General features: G+C 51.1%; 9 protein-coding genes across 9 annotated transcripts; 4 read left to right on the plus strand and 5 right to left on the minus strand.

Moving 5' to 3' along the window:
* Positions 1-712: 712 nt before the first annotated feature.
* TRIVIDRAFT_45381 (uncharacterized protein) lies at positions 713-1,495 on the plus strand (the record flags this gene model as incomplete). The annotated part of the gene is made up of 4 exons (XM_014102643.1): positions 713-811; positions 867-946; positions 1,023-1,377; positions 1,430-1,495. The coding sequence occupies 4 exons, from the start codon at positions 713-715 to the stop codon at positions 1,493-1,495; spliced, it is 600 nt and encodes a 199-aa protein (XP_013958118.1).
* A 1,151-nt stretch (positions 1,496-2,646) lies between these two features.
* TRIVIDRAFT_111626 (uncharacterized protein) lies at positions 2,647-3,615 on the plus strand (the record flags this gene model as incomplete). Its single annotated transcript, XM_014102644.1, has 2 exons — positions 2,647-2,722; positions 2,822-3,615. Coding segments are annotated over 2 exons (247 nt in total), but the record flags the coding sequence as incomplete, so codon positions are not given.
* Positions 3,616-4,042: 427 nt separating this feature from the next.
* On the plus strand, positions 4,043-5,059 carry TRIVIDRAFT_200243 (uncharacterized protein; the record flags this gene model as incomplete). Its single annotated transcript, XM_014102645.1, has 1 exon — positions 4,043-5,059. The coding sequence occupies one exon, from the start codon at positions 4,043-4,045 to the stop codon at positions 5,057-5,059; it is 1,017 nt and encodes a 338-aa protein (XP_013958120.1).
* A 236-nt stretch (positions 5,060-5,295) lies between these two features.
* On the minus strand, positions 5,296-6,257 carry TRIVIDRAFT_67565 (uncharacterized protein; the record flags this gene model as incomplete). The annotated part of the gene is made up of 3 exons (XM_014102646.1): positions 5,296-5,924; positions 6,006-6,120; positions 6,192-6,257. The coding sequence occupies 3 exons, from the start codon at positions 6,255-6,257 to the stop codon at positions 5,296-5,298; spliced, it is 810 nt and encodes a 269-aa protein (XP_013958121.1).
* Positions 6,258-6,336: 79 nt separating this feature from the next.
* TRIVIDRAFT_137139 (uncharacterized protein) lies at positions 6,337-7,209 on the minus strand (the record flags this gene model as incomplete). Its single annotated transcript, XM_014102647.1, has 1 exon — positions 6,337-7,209. A coding segment is annotated over one exon (873 nt), but the record flags the coding sequence as incomplete, so codon positions are not given.
* Positions 7,210-7,931: 722 nt separating this feature from the next.
* TRIVIDRAFT_221169 (uncharacterized protein) lies at positions 7,932-9,317 on the minus strand (the record flags this gene model as incomplete). The annotated part of the gene is made up of 1 exon (XM_014102648.1): positions 7,932-9,317. One exon carries the CDS (start codon positions 9,315-9,317, stop codon positions 7,932-7,934), a length of 1,386 nt encoding a protein of 461 aa, XP_013958123.1.
* Positions 9,318-10,307: 990 nt separating this feature from the next.
* TRIVIDRAFT_67567 (uncharacterized protein) lies at positions 10,308-11,528 on the plus strand (the record flags this gene model as incomplete). The annotated part of the gene is made up of 3 exons (XM_014102649.1): positions 10,308-10,644; positions 10,706-10,812; positions 10,866-11,528. The coding sequence occupies 3 exons, from the start codon at positions 10,308-10,310 to the stop codon at positions 11,526-11,528; spliced, it is 1,107 nt and encodes a 368-aa protein (XP_013958124.1).
* A 479-nt stretch (positions 11,529-12,007) lies between these two features.
* On the minus strand, positions 12,008-16,992 carry TRIVIDRAFT_190817 (uncharacterized protein; the record flags this gene model as incomplete). The annotated part of the gene is made up of 4 exons (XM_014102650.1): positions 12,008-12,736; positions 12,891-13,380; positions 14,626-16,667; positions 16,753-16,992. The coding sequence occupies 4 exons, from the start codon at positions 16,990-16,992 to the stop codon at positions 12,008-12,010; spliced, it is 3,501 nt and encodes a 1,166-aa protein (XP_013958125.1).
* A 1,537-nt stretch (positions 16,993-18,529) lies between these two features.
* Positions 18,530-20,736, minus strand: TRIVIDRAFT_124034 (uncharacterized protein; the record flags this gene model as incomplete). The annotated part of the gene is made up of 2 exons (XM_014102651.2): positions 18,530-19,741; positions 19,807-20,736. The coding sequence occupies 2 exons, from the start codon at positions 20,734-20,736 to the stop codon at positions 18,530-18,532; spliced, it is 2,142 nt and encodes a 713-aa protein (XP_013958126.1).
* Positions 20,737-20,912: the final 176 nt, after the last annotated feature.

Below are 20,912 nucleotides of genomic sequence, written 5' to 3' on the forward strand. Positions count from 1 at the left end.
AATTTCCATCTCTCAATCACACACTTGGGGCGTTGAAAGTGGAGAGCTGGCAGCTGTTGAGATCGATAGCGATAAGATTAAAAAAAAGCTTGCTCACGTGACCCAGCGTCACTCGCCAACACCAAAGCTTGAGGCCCGCGCCGCCTATCGCGTTTGCTTACAGGACAGCGTCAAGCTTGCGACCAGGTTGCGCCGTCTGGGACTGCGAATCAATTCTGCAACGGCAAGGCAAATCAGCTAATCGTGACAATGCCTCCAGGTACGTGCACCAGCTGGCTGCCACTTGGCACCTCCCTTCCCTCGGCTGGCGAACTGCACCTGTGCAAAAGTGCATCTATGACCCCCCAAGTGGCCGGAGCCAGCTCCAGCCCAGTACTTGCACCTAAAAGCTTTTTGCCTTCGCAATAACGCCTCGCCGTCACACTCTGTCGTTGCGCCATGGCTCCCAGAAGAAACAAAAGAAGACCATCTACTAAGAACAAAGCAGCACTCAGTGACGAAGAGGCCTCGGACTACGAGAGCGCGCCACCCGTCAAGTCGTCACGGAATTCCGCGTCCAGCGAGGCAGACGAAGCGGCCGCAAAGCCCCGACGAAACGGAAGAGTCTCGAAGAAGGAAGAGAAGGAAGTTGATGTGGATGTGGAGATAGAGGACGCGGACGTTGATGTGGACGAGGAGGAGGATGAAGATGACGGCCTCGACGATGATGTGTATGAAACAGCCGGATGCTGCACGACCTATAAATTTCAGACCTAACAACTGCTATAGGTTCATTGTCGAAGCTATCAAGAAGCACATGATTGATGAAGATGTGCGTGGGATACAATTCCGTCTCGTTTGTTTACGCCATGGCTTACGTTGTGTAGGGAACGTTGAAATTCCAGGTCAAGTGGGAGGGCTATGAGAAGAAGTCAGATATGACTTGGGAGCCAGAGGAAAACCTACTGTACGTACGGATTACAGAGCGTGGGGCAAGCGAGGCATGATTACTGGATGAAGCAACTGACTTGTGTGCGATTTAGGGAGTCAGCGGGCGAGATTCTCAGTGCCTATCTCGAATCCATCGGCGGGCGAGACAAGATCTTTGAGGAGACACAGGAAGCCTCCAGAGGCAAGAAGCGCAATCGAACGACCAGCACAACACCAGCTGCTACTACGAAGCGTTCCAAGAGAAACGGAACACACCCTGGCGACTCGGCACCCCCAGCTACAGCAGCGAAATGGAGCCCTCCAGCGGGGTCGTGGGAAGACGAGATTGACACGATTGACGCCTGCGAGGACGAAGGTAGTGGCCGGCTCGTTGTTTACCTTGTGTGGAAGAATGGCCGTAAGACGAAGCATGACACGAAGGTCATTTACAAGAAGTGCCCCCAAAAGGTAAGCCGCCCGCGCCTGCTGGTCCGTGGACTTGCCACTAACGCTGACGTAGATGCTACTATTCTACGAACGACATGTGCGAATCATACGGGAGGAGAACAAGGCATTGACAGAATAGAGATGAAGCACGTAAGGGTGGGTAGAGACAGCGAGGGCGCTCTCTTGGTTGCTTACTGCCTCATGAAGGCATTGCTGCCAGATCGGATGCGGCACGGATGAGTGGATATGTGATTTCTGCACTTGAGATTTATGACCATGATGGTCTGGAAACCGGCCGGCGTATACGGACCGCACTGATCATTTTCCGTCTTTTTTTTTTTTTTTTTTTTTTTCCCTCCTGCTTTTCGGGCCCCGATTTCTCGAAGCATGTCTTATTCCTCTTAGGTGTTACTCGGCTAGCCTCTATTTGATGGGGGAGATGGGGAGAAATGTGTATCAACAGCTACAGGTATTCTTGCGAGTATCTTTCTAGTTTTATAAGTTATTGAATGATGAAGAATATCACCATTGACGACTCGACTTGACTCTCGGTCGTTGCTCAATCAGTTGGACGCATACGAAGGATAGAATTCTCCGTACTCGTATAGAAGAGTTGAACTGTATACATAGTAGTAACTTACCGTACTCCGTAGTGTCAGTTGCTTCACCAAAGGAGTCAGTCAGCGTATCGTATCATGTCGTGTCGTGTTTCAAAAAACTCGCAGCTTCAAGGCGCCGATCAGCCAATGACGCGCCACCAGCGCAGCTTTTCTGATAAATGGCGAGGCTGGGAAGCTTGTCCTGTGGCAATCGGCCCCACTGAACAGCAAAGCCTCAGCGCTTTGTGTGACCCCCTGCAAACGACAGCAATAGTGGGGTTAGTCCAGCGAGCTACAGCACAGCTACAGCGCAGCTACAGGGGTGAGGCAGCGTAAGCCACATCAGCTTAGCCCAGGTACAAAGCGTGCTAAAAAAGAGCTCGCGTCCTCCCCAGCCTTGCGATTTTTTGGACAGCCAGAAGAGAGAGAGAGCGAGAGAGAGAGAGGGAAAAGGCTAGAGACGAGGGACAAGGACGAAAAAGCGGGTGGCGGGGCAACGGCGTATATAGTATATAGCTGGGGGTGGCACTTTTCGCGTGTTGCGAGAGTCGTTTTGTTTTTTTTGGGAAACCTGAACCTTTTCTTACGAACGCCGAGTGCTTGAATTGATTTCGACTTTATTCACTGGTTTCGTGTCTTAGATTGGATTATCTGAATACAGCGGAGAGACTTGCAGTTGAGACTTTGCGCGCTGTTTGGCTCTTCATCTTGGCTTCCTTGACGCTTGTTTTCTGGGCCATTTTGCGGTGACGAGATTTGTGTACTTGGTAGGTTTTCGCCCGTCTGATTTCGTTCGTTTCTTTTCCCTTGGCCTGCTTTGCGTATTGAATTGAATCGGGATGAGTTGAATGCTAATCAAGTCTCAGTCTATCAGTCAGACATACTCTTATTTTTTTCTTCTCCCGCCTCGTAATCGCCGAGCAGACGAACAGAGAGAGACGAACCACACCGTCAGAATCTCACCGACATTGTCGCAAACGGGGGAAAATAAACAAACACTCACCCACCCACCAAACAACACCAAACCGCCGCAATGACGCAGCGCAACTATGTCATCGCCATCATCATCATCGTGCTCTTCATCGTTCTAGCCGCCATTTCCTTTGGAATCTACAAGCTGGTGCACGGCGCGCGTCGCGAGCTCACCATCACGACAGAGTCGAGTAGCAGCAACTCGCACAGCCTGGCAGACTAACACTAAGCCAAGAATCCTCTCGAATACAATGAATGGGTAGGCGTATTCTCGGAGGATTCTTGTGCTCATGACTGCCCTGCTTTTTTTTTTTTTTCTACCCTTTTATTTTTTGGGATACGTGGCGCAGCGGATTTCTTTTTTGGATGACCTGCATGAATTTGTTGTCTTGGGTATGAGCAATGGTATTTTATGAATCTTTTTGAGCATCTCTGCATTGGTTTTTTTGAACACCTTTGGGGATGGGAGGGGGGGTCAGTGTTATGGAATAATTGACCCCGGGGCTCGTTTTTTTGGATATGTTTTTGTACATGGATTTGATGGGATGACATGAAATGGAATGTGTGTAATGAAGATACGAGGGTGGGATAATGCGAGGGATGAGGGCTTGTCTATATCGCAGCATGTCGTGAGATGAATTTTGTTTAGAAAGATGAAAATTATATGCAATTGGATAAACTTGTCGCGCCAAACTTGCCCTCTTTTACGTGAATCAACACCGTGACACTTGGGTGTTACAACTCAGCACAGGCGCTTAATAGAGATGCGCTCCTGTTTATATACATGTGCGTGTGAATCTCATGCATATATCTGTTGTATTTCAAATGCTCTGGAGTTCCTCTTCAAAGAGTAACAGAATCTCACTCGTGGTCCTTCTCCTCTGTGTGAATCAGACACTTCTCACTGCTTCGTCTTCTTCTCTGATTAACACAGAACATCTTCATTGACAAGACACGACTCCCCCAAACACTCTGAATCACTGCTCTGTAACTTAACATAAAAATGATTCCACCAACACCACATTCCCTTCTCCTCTCTCTTCTATAAGCTTCATCCGCCTCGACACTCGCCAACATCTGCTCCCTTCAACACCACTCACTTACACCTCTCTATAATGGCGGATGCAAGTTCAACTTCAAACGCTCACGGCTTCACTCAGCAAGAGTTCGTCAACTCTACGCCCCCATCTGCGTCTTCGGGCTCTTCTTCGTCCGCATTCCCAGATACCCCCAACGAAGTCCCCCGGGAGTATCTCATGGCCTCGCCATCTTCTGTTCTACCTTTTGCCGAGCAAGGTTTCCCCTTTCCTGTTCAGGAAGCAACTTCCGATATCTCCTTCAACCCCCTGACTGGCTTTATACAGCCCCGGGGGTATATTCAGAAACACTTTCAAGGAGGCTACAACAACCAGGCTGCTCGCGTTGACAATGATGTACCCTCATCTTCCTCCAAGCTCCCAGAATTCGGCCAATACTCATCCTCTGCTCGTCTTGTTCGTGAACAGCGCCTATCAACATGTCTCAACATCCTCCGCCATATTCAACGCACCCTCCGGCAACGCCACGAGGAGGCCACCCTGAATCTCGCGCGTATCCAACGTCTCACAGTGCAAACAACATGGGATCTCTTCTTTCAAAGTCCCCTGGACTTTATGTGCCACGAGATGGACATTCTCACCGATGCCACCACAAGAGCCATTCTCTCCGAGGGCGGCGATGTTCCACAGCGGCGCTCTGTTCGCGATAGTGAAGATTGGATGCGGAAGCTGGATGGGCTGCGAGATTTGCGAGACGATGAGCACGATGCCAAGGAGAGAGTGCGCAAGATCCTGGGACAGATGCAATATGCAGACGAGATTATGGGAGTGGGATTGAGGGAACAGGCAGCAGCACTGGAGAGAGGCGATCTCATGGCTGGTCAATATCGCAGGGCGTTTAATTACGCCCATCAAGAGGTGGAGGCGATGGCATCTTCGAAAGGCAAGGCTTCTGCCACAATGAGCGCCTTTTTCAACTGGCCATTGCCTGCCACGTCTCCGAACGGCGATGAAGCTAGTATCAACACTGGCGACAATAGCAGTGGATCCTCAGGACAGTGCCTTTCTGAATGTTGTCGGGATCATTCGCCGTAAACCTGCTGGCCATATTCGATATACTCAGCAGTAATAGTTTGGCGCTTGTTGGGGCATTGGGGTTTTATTGTTGGCCGCTCTATGCTGGGAATGGCGATGATTGGGCCTTAGATGGAGCATATAACAGAGATAATGCCTTTGCAACTTCTCCTATCTTCTATCCCTTGGTCTCGATGAAATTATATAGCTGCTACTGATTAACTCCACTCGTGTTCTCATAAAGTTTGTTCTCACCATCACCATGGCCACCAATATGTCAGCTCATTCATGTAAGCAGCATTCAGCTGAACGGTATACAGCTCATCACCCGGCAGCATGACAATCTTTGCCAGCAACAAGGCGTCGTGCGACGAACATTTAATCTTGCTACTCTCTCCTTCCTTCCAGTCAAATTCATATTTGAACTCGTCGAGCTGCATCCATGGCTCAAGCTCCACGAGGCGACACCAGGGTTTTCGCCGCCAATCCCCCCGTTCGTCATGAATGATGTCCATCCCTAAGATAAGGGCATGCTGTAAGCACCACCCTTTGAACGACTTCTCCTTGAAAATAACACGCACGGCGCCTTCCGTGACACGAGCGATGTGAACGTTCGTTTTGGGGTCATTGTAGTACACGACATTCGGCCTGACAGTTAAGGCATTTTGCTGCGGGCTGTTCCTGTAGTGGTATGCTCGTTGCAGTACCCTATCGTTGCCATGCCATCGATCAGCCGGATGGCCTTCACGAGTTCCAATCTTGTAGCTTAGATATTGAAGGCGGAAGCCAAAGGGTATGAACTCCCGAGGATTGTGAGCAACAGAGATCCGTTGGTACTCCCAGGACACACGATTCAAAAGCAAATCCAAGGACATTGCGCCAAAATCTATGTTTCGTAATCAGTTCTGTACGAATATGCCTAGCTCTGCCAAATGAAAAAGAAGAGTGGATCAAGGCCTAAACTTACAGAGCGGCACCTCGTACAAGAGAGACGGGATTCTAGAGAAAGAATTCACTCGCAAAGGGGGAGAAACGGAAGGCGCTTGTTCTCTGAAAAGATTCCAGGGACGGATTCTCGCAAACTGGGACTCTTCCTCGTCCAGAGCCCAGAGTTCAATGCAAGGCGAAGACTCCCCAGAGAAGCCATACCTACATCCAAGAACAGCGCGGCGATAGTTGGACAGGGGACCAGCCGGCAGTCGACCGAAGCTGGGATCATGGGCAACTGGAGTTGCCTTCTCCTGGATCAGCAGTGTAGTCTGCAGGGTGTTGTTTATGATCCGTGTCGTCTGCCTATAGGAGTGGCCTGATGCGAATGGCGAGACGTTTCCACCAGTATTCTCGAAAGCACTCGGAGATTCGGCGAGCAGTCCGTAAAAGTCTTGTCCAGAGGGAATCACTTTCGGTAGCTGCCACGCAAAAATCGACTGGTCATCCACCGTTTTGATGATTTCCTCCTGAAGTCGAAGAAACGCCTTTTTGCCCTCGCCGTAGATGAGAGGCATGGACACGGAGAATAGGCCCATCAGACAGTAGGCCATGTCTTCGAGTCTGGTTGTCGTCCTTCGCGAGGCCCAGGACATTTTGCGCGCTACGGCGATTAAGGATGGGTCAGCGCCAGCAAGGATGCTCACGTCGATACCCGTGATTCTCGATATCACGTCTTTGTGGAGGGATTTCCGTCCGAGATATTTCCAATCTGCAGAGTAGAAGACGACTTCAAACGGCGCAATGAGCTCCTGGAGCGTCCATCCCCTCGTAAACCAACGAGATGCCCCAAAATTAACCTCATCAAAGTTCATATGTCCAGTCTCCAGAGTTGGGTATTCGATGCGTTGGACATCTACCAGATAAGCATAGCAGACCGAAGATTCCCGATACCACGCATACATCGAATTGATAGCCTCGGACAGCTCCGCACTGCTCGTCTTGTCGATGCAGCAGGTATCGATCCATATGTAGTCGAATCCCTCAGAATACGCCAGCGCACACGCGCCCTCGACTTTGGCAAATCCCTGAGGCTTCATCTTACGAGCCTGCTCAACCGACTGGACAATGTCCTGATATGTCACCTCTCCCTGCCCCCAGGTATGAGAAAGAATGGCATATTTGGGGACATTGGCTTCGAAGAACTCGGTAATGCTGTAGGTCTTTGTGTTGAGCAGGCGCATTTTCCCCTTCTCTTTTTTTCTTTCTTTTTCTTCATCGGCAACAACGGATCTTGTTTGCGTAGATGGGAGCTCAAACTTGGGCATGGCCTGGCATTTTAGGCTTATTGCGATCCTTGTCCTGCAGCGTCTTGCGTGGGGCTTCAGCTACTGACATGCCTCATTGATGAGCCGAAAATGGACGAAAATGACCAGCGAGCATGAAATCTCCGACACTCGAATACATCAACGGCCGCCACGGAACTGAAATATTAAGAAACGTAGTATATAGTTAAACAGGCCAGTTTCTAATATTCCAGATAGTATATACTTGGCTTAGCGTAAGCTGTAAAAACTACATGTAATTTGATTACCTCTCCCAACTGATATCTCAACCAGGCGGTTCAAAGGGTATCAAGACAAAATTCAGTCAGCCTAGGACTGGTATCTGAGATTGTAGCATCTCCTGAAAAGGCGCCCAAGATGAGCTTCGCAATTGATACACATTGCAGACCCAATCACCCAAAGCTCACCTACCAGCGTCGAACATCTATCTATCCACATGAGCCAGATGGTTTCCTCATTCTCTGGGGCAAAAAGCAGGACGCTTTTCTTTGCGCTTTATGGAGAAGATGTTCATGTTCAAATGCGAAACATTATGCCGTCGGATTCGAGCCGCCGAACCTCAGCCATGTCTATTATTATCGTCATTCATTGTCGTCGTTTATTATGAGCGTTCTGGAATACTACATGAGAATGCAGCCGCCCTCATCCTTCTTGGGCTTCTTCCAGTACCCGTTGTCGCCCTCCAGGTCATGTTGCTCCGGAGACTTGGCCTCGGGATCATATGGCTTGGACATATCCCAGAGCTCAATCTGGAACTTCTGCCTAGGCTCATTGACATTCGCTTGGTACCTGTCGTGCAGCAGCCCATCGTCGCCAACCTCGAGGAATGTATGATCGCCCGCTCCCGACGCAAATTGCATACCATACTCGAGGCGAAAGAGCCCTTCTGGCGTGGGATGTAGCTTGTATCGGCATGCGCTAACCGACCAGCTCTTGGTCGGCACATTGTCTACCCCGTTTCCGCCGCTCAGGGATCGACAATCGGGCCCGAGGATGTCGGCGGTGATGGAGAACCAGTGCTCGCCGCTCATGGTGGCATCGTCGAGCGGCGGATCGGGTCTGGATTGATGGCCGTAATCTGCGCGCGGCTCGTCGCCAGCACCGAACCGGGCGAGAATCCAGCGGTAGCCCGGGCTGATGATGGGCCGGACGACCCAGTTCAGCATGCTGGCTTTGGTCTGCCAGACGAGAAGGCCGCGGCCGATGTTGGTTCCGTTGTGGGAGCGGAGAGTGATGAATGTCTTCTCGTTGCCGTTCTTGCACATGTACTCGGCTAGCCGTCGCACGTTGACGTGCAAAAGGCTGTCAAACTTGTTTTGCTGCGCTTCCACCATGTCCCAGACCTTTTTCATGGTGCCCTCGTACTCGTATGTCCCAAACTCGACTGTGTCGTCCTGCTTGGCCAGATCGAACAGGACCATGGCCTTGACCTCGATGAGGAAGTACTTGAGCAGCGCCGCCTTGAGCATGCAGTACTGCGCCAGGAAGTCCTTGTTGTCGTTGACATGAGCAGTGTGGAGGAGGTGAAGTAAGCTTTGCTCGCCCTGCTCTACCAATGCCGTGTTGATGTGCTTCAGAGCCGGGTAGACGTCCTTTATCACCTGCTTGCCCACGTCAGTGCATCGATGGACGCACTGCTGGTACTGGTGAGGGTTCGAAGCGTGGGTTTCTGCCGCCTTGGCCAGCGCGGCGGCGGCATTGGTGTACTGGTCATACAAGGCTTCGATGTTATCGACCTGGGTCTGGAGCTGGTCGACTTTGGTCTCAATGCGAAGGTCGCGGATCTGAACAGAGAGGTCGTGTATTGACGTCTTGATCTTGCCGAGTTCTCCCAGTGCTGTTTCCAGCTTCCTCTTGACGGCCTCATTGGGATCTGTTTTCTCCACAACGGCGTCTGCCACAGCCTGGAAGACTTTTGTTCCGGCCCAGCTGATGCCAGCAAGGCCCAAAGATTTGCCAGCCTCGGCCAGAGTGATGCCGACAATGGGTATCAGGACTTGCGCCATAGTTAAAGCGAGAGCGGTATAATAAGCAGTTGCGGTAGTCAGTAAGTTCTTCTATTATGGATCCCTCATACTGGGACACTGGCCGCATTATATAGATGGGTAGCATATTAACTTAATCGAGGCAGTGCTGCTGTCTTGCAGGCGGAGCACCTGAAGATCTCAGCTGTGTTTTCCATAGTGTTTTTGTACATAAGACACTCTACCACATATAGGAAGATCAGCATATTGCCGCTTGACTATTAATCAATAGTGTTGAAAAACGATGGACTATCGGCTGCCTGCATTAGCAAGAAGTGAGCCGTCATAAGCGATTCCTCCGGTGGGGCTTCAGCTACTCACATGCCTCATTAATGAGCTGAAAATAGATAAAAATGGCCGACGAGCATAAAATCTCCGACATGCAAATACGAGTATATCAACAATCGCCGCGGACGACGAGCCGCGGAATTGAAGCATTTAAAGACATGGCACGTGGTTGAACAGACCAGCAAAACATTGCTCCCTGGGTGCTTCTGATATTCCAAAGGGCGTATACTAGGGTTAGCGCAAGCTGCGAGAACTGGTTCAATCTTAGTCTTGAAGCTCTATATTCAGCTCTTGGATAAAAAATGACTTGGAAGGCAATGCAAGTGGGCAGTATGAAACTTTAACCACATATTGAGCTACAAATGATGCCTTCTAGCAACAAATCCAGAAAAAGGAGAACGTCGCAGCTTTCATAGAATTGTCTGCTGGATCCGGATATAGCTATGAAATCTCTTTGCTTTAGAAGTAGAGATGTGAGCTTTCTGTATTCGGTTCATGTATTGAATAAGATGTAAATGCATGCAGTAAAATAAACTTCAGTGCGCGTGGCAAAATAAGATTTAAAAAGCGTAGTCAGGGAGATACCCTTTATCTTGCATCCCCTCCATAGGTATAGAACTTTGTTTTTTCTCCTCAAATTCTAGCATTCACACTCTCCTTTGGAAAGGCTTGAGCTTTTCCACCATGGATCTCCATACACCTGCTTTGAGCGAGTTCCCAGCCAGTAAGATGGGAACTGAAGAGGATAAGAAAGACTTGAAGTGTTTGGGCGACAGGCCAAAACGGGCGCCGACCACCAGCCTCTTACCCATGGAAGAGATGGACGTTAGGCTACGAATAATCGATGTGATTCGAGAAAAACTAGAAAGATGGAACGGCTCAGAGACGCAGCTAACCTATTTGCAATTCTCGGCCTTGTTACTCATGCCTCTCGACTTTTTGATGAATTTGAAGGAAAGCTTCCCCGGCTCACTTCAACATGACATCTCCGTAGAATATATCCAAGCTAGTTTATTTTTTTGTGAGTTTTCATACATGTTACGCTTTTTGTTGTTTCTTTACTCATTGCACGATATCCACAGTCATGAAAGGTAGAACTCCTGGATCTGTTGCTGCATCTGATGCAGATCAAGATGGTTCTCAAGGCACTTCAGAAGCAACCTACAGGGATGCTGTGGAACGCACCAAGGTATATCTGAGCAGAAAACAAGGAAATTTATGTTATTATTGACTATATTATAGTGCCGGGCTCGAGATACCCATACGTGCATTCTCACGCAATCAACCCTACCCGACGTGTCAGTGTGTCATTTCCTCCCCTTCTCCATTGGTGCTACAGAGGAAAACATGGCTTACTTCAAAAAATGCGGCTTCCTTATGTACGCTTTTTCGTTTGGCACCGACCAATACGAGACTGCCAGGACTATGGCGGAACAACGTGGTTGGTTAGACAAAGCATGGAATATGGTTTGCCTAGATCGGCAGCTCCGTGCTTGGTGGGCAGAAGGATATTTTGCGCTCAAATACCTTGAAACTATCCAAAAGAGTGAGATAGAATCTATAGTGCAAATCCAGTTCTACTGGATGCCTCGTAATGGGCTCGATTATGGGCGGGAATGCAGCATTCACCAAGATGTAGTTGAAAGAATGTTATGTACAGCTCCAGGCCGTGACGGGTTCACTGGAGGTACGACAAAATCCGGTCAGTCCCTCGAAACAGGACAGATATTTGAGATTATAGTATCTCCTGAAGAGGCGCCCAAGATGAGGCTCGTAATTGATACACAATGGGCGATGATTCGGCTTGCAGCGCTGTCTGGAGCTGTAGGACATATGGACAGACTAGACAAAGAGTATATTGACCCTTGGGATGAAGATGATGAACACTTCAAAGAATGCATATAAAATGGGCCAACTGGGTGCCCAAAAGATGAGGGCATGGCAGTTTGGACAGAATTAGTAGACCTAGTAGACATGGCTAGATCTAATAGATGTAGCTAGATCTAGTTTTTTCTACTAGATCTAGTTCTTTATACTAGATCTAGTTCTTTCTACTAGATCTAGTTCTTTCTACTAGATCTAGCCCTCTCTACTAGATACAGATAGGTAGTGAACATGGCGAAATATAGGCGATACATATAGTAGATGTATGTAGCTAGATCGAGCAAATATCCGATCCAAAAGCCCTCCTAGACTCGCTACAATCCGTCTAACCTCCAGTCGACACGCCCAAGTATTACATATGTACAACTTCATACAAGTGGTAAATGATTTCCACCAGAACTATACCAACAGTCCTTTCTTATTAACGTCTCCCTGAATTATGCGTATACCTTTCATAAACCAAAACTCAAGCAAAATAATACCCAACCCATAAACCATCCTCACCAACTCATCAACCCCCTCCCTCTATCAAACCCTCCCCTCAACTGTCTCTCCGGCTTCACAACTTTCCCCTTTAGCACCGTATACCGCACCAAATTCTCGCAGTCCTCCGGCCGCACCCTCGCCAGCCAGATACACTGCGCAGCTCCCACATCGCTCTTTTCTCCCTCCCCATCCTTCTCCCCCTCCTCTTTCGCCTCAGCAGCCTCCTCCACGCCCTCCGGCAACGGCTCATCATCTTTTCCAAACGCATTCGGCCGTCGGTACACCATCACGTTGGCAGAATACTTGTGCCCACCAACATGGCTGATAAAGTAAATGCCCACCCCGCCGGGTCTCTCATCATGCAAATCCCGGTACAATCCCAATGGCCGCAAGTGTCTCTCCAGTTCTTTTCGCAAAAGCGGCGCGCTCTGGCCACATCGTGCGTCGCGCGTCTTCTGGCTGCACATGAGCACGACGGCGCTGTGCGGAGATGCGCTGATGGTGAGGTCGGCCAGCGAGGCGTCTGGGCTGGGGAGGGAAGAGGGGATAGTAGAGCGCCAGGGGGCTAGAGGAGACGAATTGGTGGGAGCGACGTTGACGACGTCTTTGATGAGCTGGGGGACGTTGCGCGGATGGACGTTGTGAACGATGGCAAAGGCGGGCAGGAGGAGAACGGTGGTGGGCTCTGAGTAGTCGGTGGTGTCGTGAGGCGTAGGGAGGTTGGAAGCAGACAGCATGAGTCTCTGTGTGGTACGTCAGTATGTGATTCTCACTTATCCTCCTTTTCCCCCCTTTTCTCATCTCACTTTCTCCCATCTCATCTCACTTCACCTCGTCTCACCCCCCATCACTAACAAGAAGAAATCAAATCAAGAAAACAAAAAACAAAAAACTCACCCCATTCGTCACCCCGCCCACCTTCTCAATCGCCTCCATCACACTCCCCCTCTCGTCCGCAACATCCCGCACCCAGTCCGTCTTCCCCGTGCCCACAAGCACATGCGTGCTCCATCCCTTGACCTGCCCATACAGCACGTCCTCCTCGTCAACCTTGAACCCGCGCGGGTACTTGACCGCGCAGCTCTCGCAGTCGTGCAGGCACTCGTCGCCGTCCACCTCGGCCTCGGTCCGCGCAAACAGCGCCTCCAGCCGCGCCGGCCCCGCGCTCGACGCCGGGCCCGAGATGCCCGCTCCCACGCCGGCGGCCCCCGGCACCGCGCTCAGCACGGAGCTCATCAGCGATTTCAGCGACACGGCCATTTTTTGCTTCACGGGCATGCGAGGCGCGTTGTTATTGCTGCCGGTGGTGTTGGTGGCTGCGGGAGGCGGCATGGTGGGAAAAGAAAGAAAAAAGAAAAGGGAAAAGAGAAGAGAAATCGCCGATGGTCTAAGTGGATATAGAACCCTATTTTTTTTTTTCGCCCCCTTAAACTCGTATCTCGTTTTCTGGTCTTCCAAATAAGAAGTCTTACCTCTTTCTGCCGCTAAATCAAACCAAATCAAACGGAAAAAGGGAAACACCCAGATCGTTTATGAAATAGAAAAAAGAAAAGGGTGTTGGCGCTTTAATCCTCCTCCCCCAAAGCTCGGATTTAACAGAAAGCCCCTGTCCTTCATCCCACTCTCTCTCCCCCAACATCCTTATCAGATCCGCCGGCGTCTCGCCCTCTGAATGAGTAATACAAAGCAGCCACTAGCAATTCAGTCGTCCTTCCCCAGCTCCCGTCCCGGCTCCCATAGCCGATGCGCGCGCCTTGCCCCTGGGGGTGGAGGCGACGCCCCAAACGGGAAATTCCCGTCATCACATGGAATCTCTTCCCACCTCAAGCATTTTGTGTCCAATGCTTTGCTGCTGTCGTCATCTCTTCTTCCGAGATTCGCCAATAAGACGGCAGCCCAGCGGTCGATACTACCTAGTGGGAAAAAAACAAATGGCCATTATCGTCTTCTTTCTCTTCGTTTGACACGTAATACATTCTTCAAAGTCCCCACCGCTATTTTCTTCCCACCATCGCCGACATCTCCGAGCCCCAATTCACCGGCCTCTCGCTCGCCGAGTCCATGGCCTCATATGCTATCAGAACTACATCATGTCACTAACCTTGCCAGAAATGTTAAAAACCGTAAGCTAATCTCACTGAATGGGCATACGTAATACTACTTGCTTTGATAATTTCCCCCTAAAAGTGCTGAGCCAAAGTGGTATCAATACCAATACAACTCCTACTCCAAACTTGGACAAGACATATTATTAAAGCCGACTTCAGATTCCGTTGGCGTTTCTGCGCCAATCCCGAAACCCACGACCAATCGTCAAGCTTCACATCGTGTAAATGCGCACAATCAACCCATCAGGACAACGCAGGATTTGATCACTTTGCACTCGATGCACATCATGTCAATGCCAAACTTGTCGCCACACGGTAGCCGTATTCACAGAGTCCCTTATTAAACTCGAGATGCCTATATGCGCAAAAACTCCAATACAAAACAACAAGTGGTGAATCAAGAACAAAAGAAACACTGTAGCACAGCACTCAACACCCGCACCCAATTCGTATTCATTAAGCGGGTCTTCTTTCAGATGTTCTTCTTCCTCGCCTCGTTGTAGCCATCCTCATCGCTATCAGACTCTTCATCCTCATCTCCACCAGTCTCCATCTTGACCTTGTCGGACTTCTTCCGCCTGTCCTTCATTGCCTCTCTAATCTTGCGGCTAGCCTCGCTGAAGCCCTCGGCAGAATCAAGTGTTGTAAACCCGCTAATTGGGAATCCGCTGGAGCCGAAGCCACCGCCCGCGCTGTTGGAGCGACTCCTCGATCGCGACGGCGGCCGTGTCGAGAAGATACCAACTCTGCCAATGTTGCTGAACGAGTCGTTTCGAGGAAGCAAGCGGCTGGACTGTGTGGTGCTGCGGCGTGACAGTGGCGGCGGCGTCTCCAGATCGGGGCCCGCGCTTGACTGGTCGCTGTCTCGCCGAGGACGGTGTTCTGTTGGCGACGCCTGGGTTCCTCCCGTCTCGAGCTTAGCAAAGTCGGGAACCAACCGTGTCTTGTCAAAGTCGGGGAACATCTCTGGCCCGAGAGTGTTGATCAGGTCCGTCACCTGAGCGCTGAGTTCTGCCCGCTTCCGCTTGAGCTTGTGAATATTAAAGTCGGAAGCCGGAACCAGACAAAGCACCAGCGGCCTCAGCGACTTGAAAATGTCCATCCCGACCTCGCCAAACCGCAGCGCCGCAATGGTGATGGCTGTCCATGCCACCCACGTAGCCAGATACACCACCACCAGTGGCACCCATTCCGGCAAATAGCCCCAGAGGCGGTCGTACCACGCCCTAGCGACCACAGCAATCGAGTAGCCATGGTAAAGTGTCGGAGCCAATCCGCAGGCGACGAGGATCTTCCACGTAGCCATGACGTCGCGCCCGCGGATCTTGACGGTAGAGCCCGCCAGCGCCGCCTTAGCCTTGTTTCTGCTGATGATTTTCGTAGCCACAAAAACTGGTGAGAACAGGAGCAGGCCCGGTACCGTGCAGAGGAAGAGGATTAGCAACTTGATAGAGCGGTAGATGAACAGCACAATGACCTTCCAAATGGACATGGTAGCGTACTGCACCTGGTGGTCCCTCAGGTTGAGATAGCGCAGCTGTGAGTTGTACTCTTTGACGCTCTTAGACAGGCTGGTTATCCTCTCGTCGGTTTTGTAGCGCTCGTAGCCCAAGGCCAAGCGGCGGTTCAGCTCCACCACGACTGGCAAAGGTAGCTTCTTGCCGGTTGGGTTGTAGAGCCTTCGCGCCGCCTGGATCATCATCAACGTATCGTAGTCTGGTGCTGAGACGGTCACAGAGCTCAGGGCTTGGTAGACGCTGTCAATGAGCTGGCCGATTGCCTCTCTGCGCTGGTTATTCCGGTACATCTCAACCAGGTGCGGCGGGACCTCAAAGGGGGCTCCAAATTCGATGACGGCGCGGGAGCGGAACTTGTGCGCGTGGAAGTAGTTCATGCCCACAGGCACAATCTTGAGGCCACAGTTAGGTGCCTCGGCCAGCGCTCCCAGGGCCATGATGGCCACACCGGCCTTGAGAGGGAGCAGCTCGGAGCGATCGTGGCTACCACCTTCAGGGAAGATACCGACACAACCACCATTCCTCAACCGCGCAAAGACAGCCTCGTACACCTTGGTCTGGTCGGTATGCGGCGCAAGCTTGAACTTGGTCCCTTGGTATCCCGGCGCAGAGCCGTTGACTGACTTGTTGGTAAACCGGCCGTCCTTGTCGATATCATCTCGTCCGGTGAGCTGCTTCAGAGCCAGCTGAGTCTTGAACGGCCGTTTGATGCGAATCTCCTCGGGGCCCAGGATCTGGTCAATGTTGACGCTCTCGCCAGACGTCTTCTTGCCTGGCGGCAGGAACAACATGCCCTGCGGCTCTCCCTCGCCCACGCCAAACTTTGTGCCCACACCTCGCACCAGCGTCGGGTCGTTGATCGGGTCCGGGAGGTAGATGAAGCCCGTCGCGGGCTTTGCGGCATCCTGCGCTCGCCCGACGGGGACAGAGCCGACCTGGCGGGATCCCCAGCCAATGAAGCCGTGGACGGACTTCTGCGCAATCAGGAGGGATATTCGTCGGTTGGCGTCTAGTCGCAGCGTCCGTTGCAGAAGGATGGCGTCAACAAACTATAAGTCATGTAAGCTTAATACCTTCTTTTTTCCCCTTGCCCTTCTAACCTGGCGCAAGAGTCTATCGCAGAATAGTCCATACCTGGTTTGCATGTGGCGCGGCGACAAAAAGCACAGGCCCCGTCTGCGGAACCCTCCACGAACCCCGCGGCACGACTTCTCTGAAGAAGAGGTTCACGAGATTACCCATTCCGTAGAGGAAGAGGTCGTATTTCCAGTTGACCATGGGATAAAGCTCCTTCTTGGGCTGCTCAGACTCCTCCGCCGGCGCCTCACGGGGCTCGGCCCCCCCCTTAGACACTGCAGCTTCTTGCGAAGCCATGGCTGTAGAGCCTTCTCAGCGTGTGTTGTTGTTGTTGTCGTCGTCGTCGTCGTCGCCTCGTATTGCGGCCGCTTGCTGGTTGGTTCTCTTTGCTCGACGATACTGAATAATGACCCTGCTCGTCACTGTGACCGAAGCGCAGGCCGAATAAAAACCCGGTGCTCCGCGAAGCTTGGTTGCGGAGGAAGAGAGGGAAGAAAAAAGTGGACAGGACCAGTAGCTTGAGCTTTTAGAGCAGAGAGAGCTGGCCACGGGAGGGATGACGATTCCAGCGCGGAGTGGGAAGAGGGGCACCAAGTTTTCCGCTGCGACGCCAAGCCGGATCCCAGCTTCAGCTTGTCGACTTTTAGAATCGACGGTAAGAATAAAAGGGAGGAAAAAAGGAAGAGAGAGATTTAAATGAGGTCCTTCGGTTATCAGTCAAGAGCGTTGGCCTTGGGTGTTATCCATTTGATTACATGTAGATTAGCTCGTTATATGCACCTAGAAAGCGACGTTTCCCTGCCCCCCTCTCCCTCCCAATCACGAGCGCGCCACTTACAACGAGGGGCCGCCGGCGTCGAATTGCTGCAACGCACAATCCCGATTACATTACAGGGAGCTACAGTGGCTGCCAAGCGCTAGCCTCGGACGGACGAACGGCAAAGATCCACTGGCAATGGCACGGTAGGGCTGCTGAAACAGGGCATGGTTACCTGACCGTTGTTTTTCTCGCCATCAGAGTCTCGCAATTGACATGTGCTCGTGGCCAATTCCTCAGCATGCCATCCGAGAGGAACAAGGCGAAAATGCATGCGGAGAAACAAAAAGAAGAAGAAGAAGAAAAGACGGGTTTATTGTTGTGATTGTGTTCGGAATTTGTCTTTGGTCGCGCAAATGCAGCTGTTTGAGACAGGTCATGACAAGAGATAAGCTCGAAACCTTATAAGACACCAAGTTTGACGTTAATGCAAGGTCTGATATGCCGTGAGCTCTAGGCAAACTCTAACGACAACTGCGGTTAATATCTCATCCAGCCCAGGCATTTCCATCACGTAACAAGATGCAAAACTCCAAATCAAATCAAGTAAATACATAATAAATAATCATTCACCATTCATCATTCATCATAGGTAAGCTTCTCTTCTTCCTCCAGCCAAGCAAAGCCCGCAGCGCGACAATCCCGGTCTCCATCACATGCAATTGCAACCCCCCCCCCATAACCGTGTCCGGCACCGACCCGGAGATTGTTTCATTCGGCCGGCGGAGATTTGTACGACTCTTCAAGCACATGCATACAAGTACACACTCCCAAGGCTGCTTACGGGAAGCGGGCCATGCAAGGGGTCATGCAGTGTTTTGTTCCTTTGTAAACATCAAATGCCGTTACTACCACCTAGTGCCTAGTACCTAGCATTACAACGAATTCTATTGGAGTATCCCAAACAAGGCGGCATCGCCGTAATTGATTCTCACCCCCAGCCAAAACTCCATTTAAGTCAGCCAACCCATCTCCATGACGACCAAATCATCGCACATGTACTCGTATACCCCAGAACTACCGCTTCCCCTTCCGTTTGTTGTTCGCCTTCTTCTTCTTGGCCTCAGGAACACTCATAGTGCCTCCCTCAAGCTCGCCCTCCTCGATTTGCCCCTCATTTTCCAACTCTTTGAGCTTCTCCTGGCCAGAGATGAACATGGTCAAGTCTCGATTCATTTCCTTCAGCTCTGCGTTTTCTGCTTTGAGTTCCTCCAGCTGCTTGCGTATCGCTTCGACATCAGTGTCCAAATGCTCAATGCGTTTCATCAGACCTTCATTGAGCCGTTTTTCTTCTTGCAGAGACTGGCCAAGGCTTCTGGCAAGGTTCTCACCCTTCTTCGCCTTGTTCCTCTCCCGTTCAAGATCACGCTCCATCTGCGGGAGCGTCTCCCCGTTTAGGACCTCATATTCCTTTTGCAGAGCAGCATGCTGCTGCCGAGTTTCTGACGTCTCCATTATTGCTTTTTCAAACTCGGCTGAATATTTCGATGCTTTATTAGCGCTCTTGCTGATCATTTCCTCGTAATAGGCCCTCTGAGACTCAAGTTGGCTTCCTAGCAGGTGAGTATACTCGAGCCCTATCATCTCCAACTTCGCCCGTGGGACCATGTCCTCATCCGCGCCTTCACCATTGGCAGTGTGGTTACTTCTCCCAGGAAGCTCAACAACCTTTCCATCGCCTTTATCGCGGATGAGGCGATGCACCCACATATCGCCCGCATAGTCCCAGACATGTTGTGTCTCCAGCTCCAAAGCAAAGCAGTGCGCCGTGTCTTTCCAGTGATCCTTGGCATGCCCTCCTTTGTATCTGCCACATCCCAAGTAGCCACATATAAGGCAAATCCAGAGATCGTCAGCGCAGTCACAGACACTACACAGATTCGATACCGACCCTCCAAAGGGCTGGCTATAAGGGTTCGACGGGTCCCGCTCATCGGAAGGGTTCGTAAACCGGCAGACTGGGCAGCCGGTTCCTTTCCAGCGCTGTAGGCACGTGCAGTGGAAAACGTGAGAGCACGCCACAGTCATCAATCCATTCGTCTCGTCCATTCTTTCTAGGCAGACCGGACATGTGGGTAGCTCCACAAGGTTCGGAGTCGGGGGTGGAAAAGGCTTCAAGCTGTTCGAAACGGCTGTTGAAGACGAAGAAAGGGAATATTCGTGCCCTCGAGACAGGCCCGGTCGTTCGAATGTGATGCTCTTGACGAAAACTACGTGGCAGGCCTGAGACTGTTCACAAGGTCAGCAAATGTCAGCTTAACAAGGGAGGAAGGTATTTGCCCATAATGACATACCCCCATAGAGTTGAATATCTTGCCATTATACTCTCGTCTCCACAGTTTCGCCTGTTTACTATCGCGAAATTTGAGCAGGACCAAATATCGATTCATTCTCGAAGTCATAACCATTCGACAGTGACTGATGTCGTTCTGCCATCGTTCTCCCAAAAAGCCCAGGAAGTCTCCAGGTGTCATGTAGGCCGGGACGGCAGGGATACAGAGCGTGGTGCAGTCTTGCGTGTTTTTGGTTTCTTCTGCCACCTCGTGGTTGGAGGCAAGTCCAGCTGTCTCATCCCCCTCCCTGTAGAAATGCACGATGCCCCAGCCGACTTCGGTATTCTTCCCCTCTAGCTCAACAAACTCTGCCCTTGTCGCCGTCCCTGAGCCGCTGAAAGATGGGCCCAGAGCTGGTGCGGCTGATGGTCCAGCGACAGCAGTAGCCGTCGCCTTGCCTTCTCCAGCCATGTTGTTGTTGTATAATAAACTAGGATCTAACGTTTCGATATTGATGCGCCCAAATCTCCAGTCTCGGACTGCAGTCTGCGGTTGCAAGGCAGCTGTTGACGGCGGTAGAGGATAGCTATTCGCCCGCCCCAACAACTGTCTCTCCGGCAAGGCGTCGCTGTCTCGTCCGTCGTTTTCCGTCGGTGGTCGCGGGGTCCCGCAATCTATGACGCCAGGTCTCGAGTTTGCGCCAAATCCAGCTCTTCGGTCCAACGTAGCCAGAGCTCCAAAAGATATGCGTCTGCCTCTATCTGGTATCTCAGTATTGCGCGCTGCCGAGCGATGAGCTGGGGGGTGGGCGGGAAGGTCGTCAAAAATGCTGGCTTCGTCCGATGGTAGCCAAATATCTTGGCTGTTCTGCGCCGCAAATGTTTCTCCTCCGGCAGCTGGGTTTTCGGTCGGATAAAGCTCGAATTTGATATGGAAAAAATATGAAGTCATTTCCAAACTATAGATTTCGGCACCTTCATAAGGCTATTCAAATATGATGCGCCAGCTGGTGAAGTTGCTGTAAGGATAATAGAGAGAGAAGTTTGCAAGGATAAATTTGCGAGAGCCAGAAACAGTAGGCGAGTTGAGTGTTTATATCAAGGCGGAAAAAAGTGCTTAATTCTGGA

The sequence above is a fragment of the Trichoderma virens genome (genome assembly GCF_000170995.1).
Source record: "Trichoderma virens Gv29-8 chromosome Unknown TRIVIscaffold_5, whole genome shotgun sequence".
Taxonomy (NCBI): domain Eukaryota; kingdom Fungi; phylum Ascomycota; class Sordariomycetes; order Hypocreales; family Hypocreaceae; genus Trichoderma; species Trichoderma virens.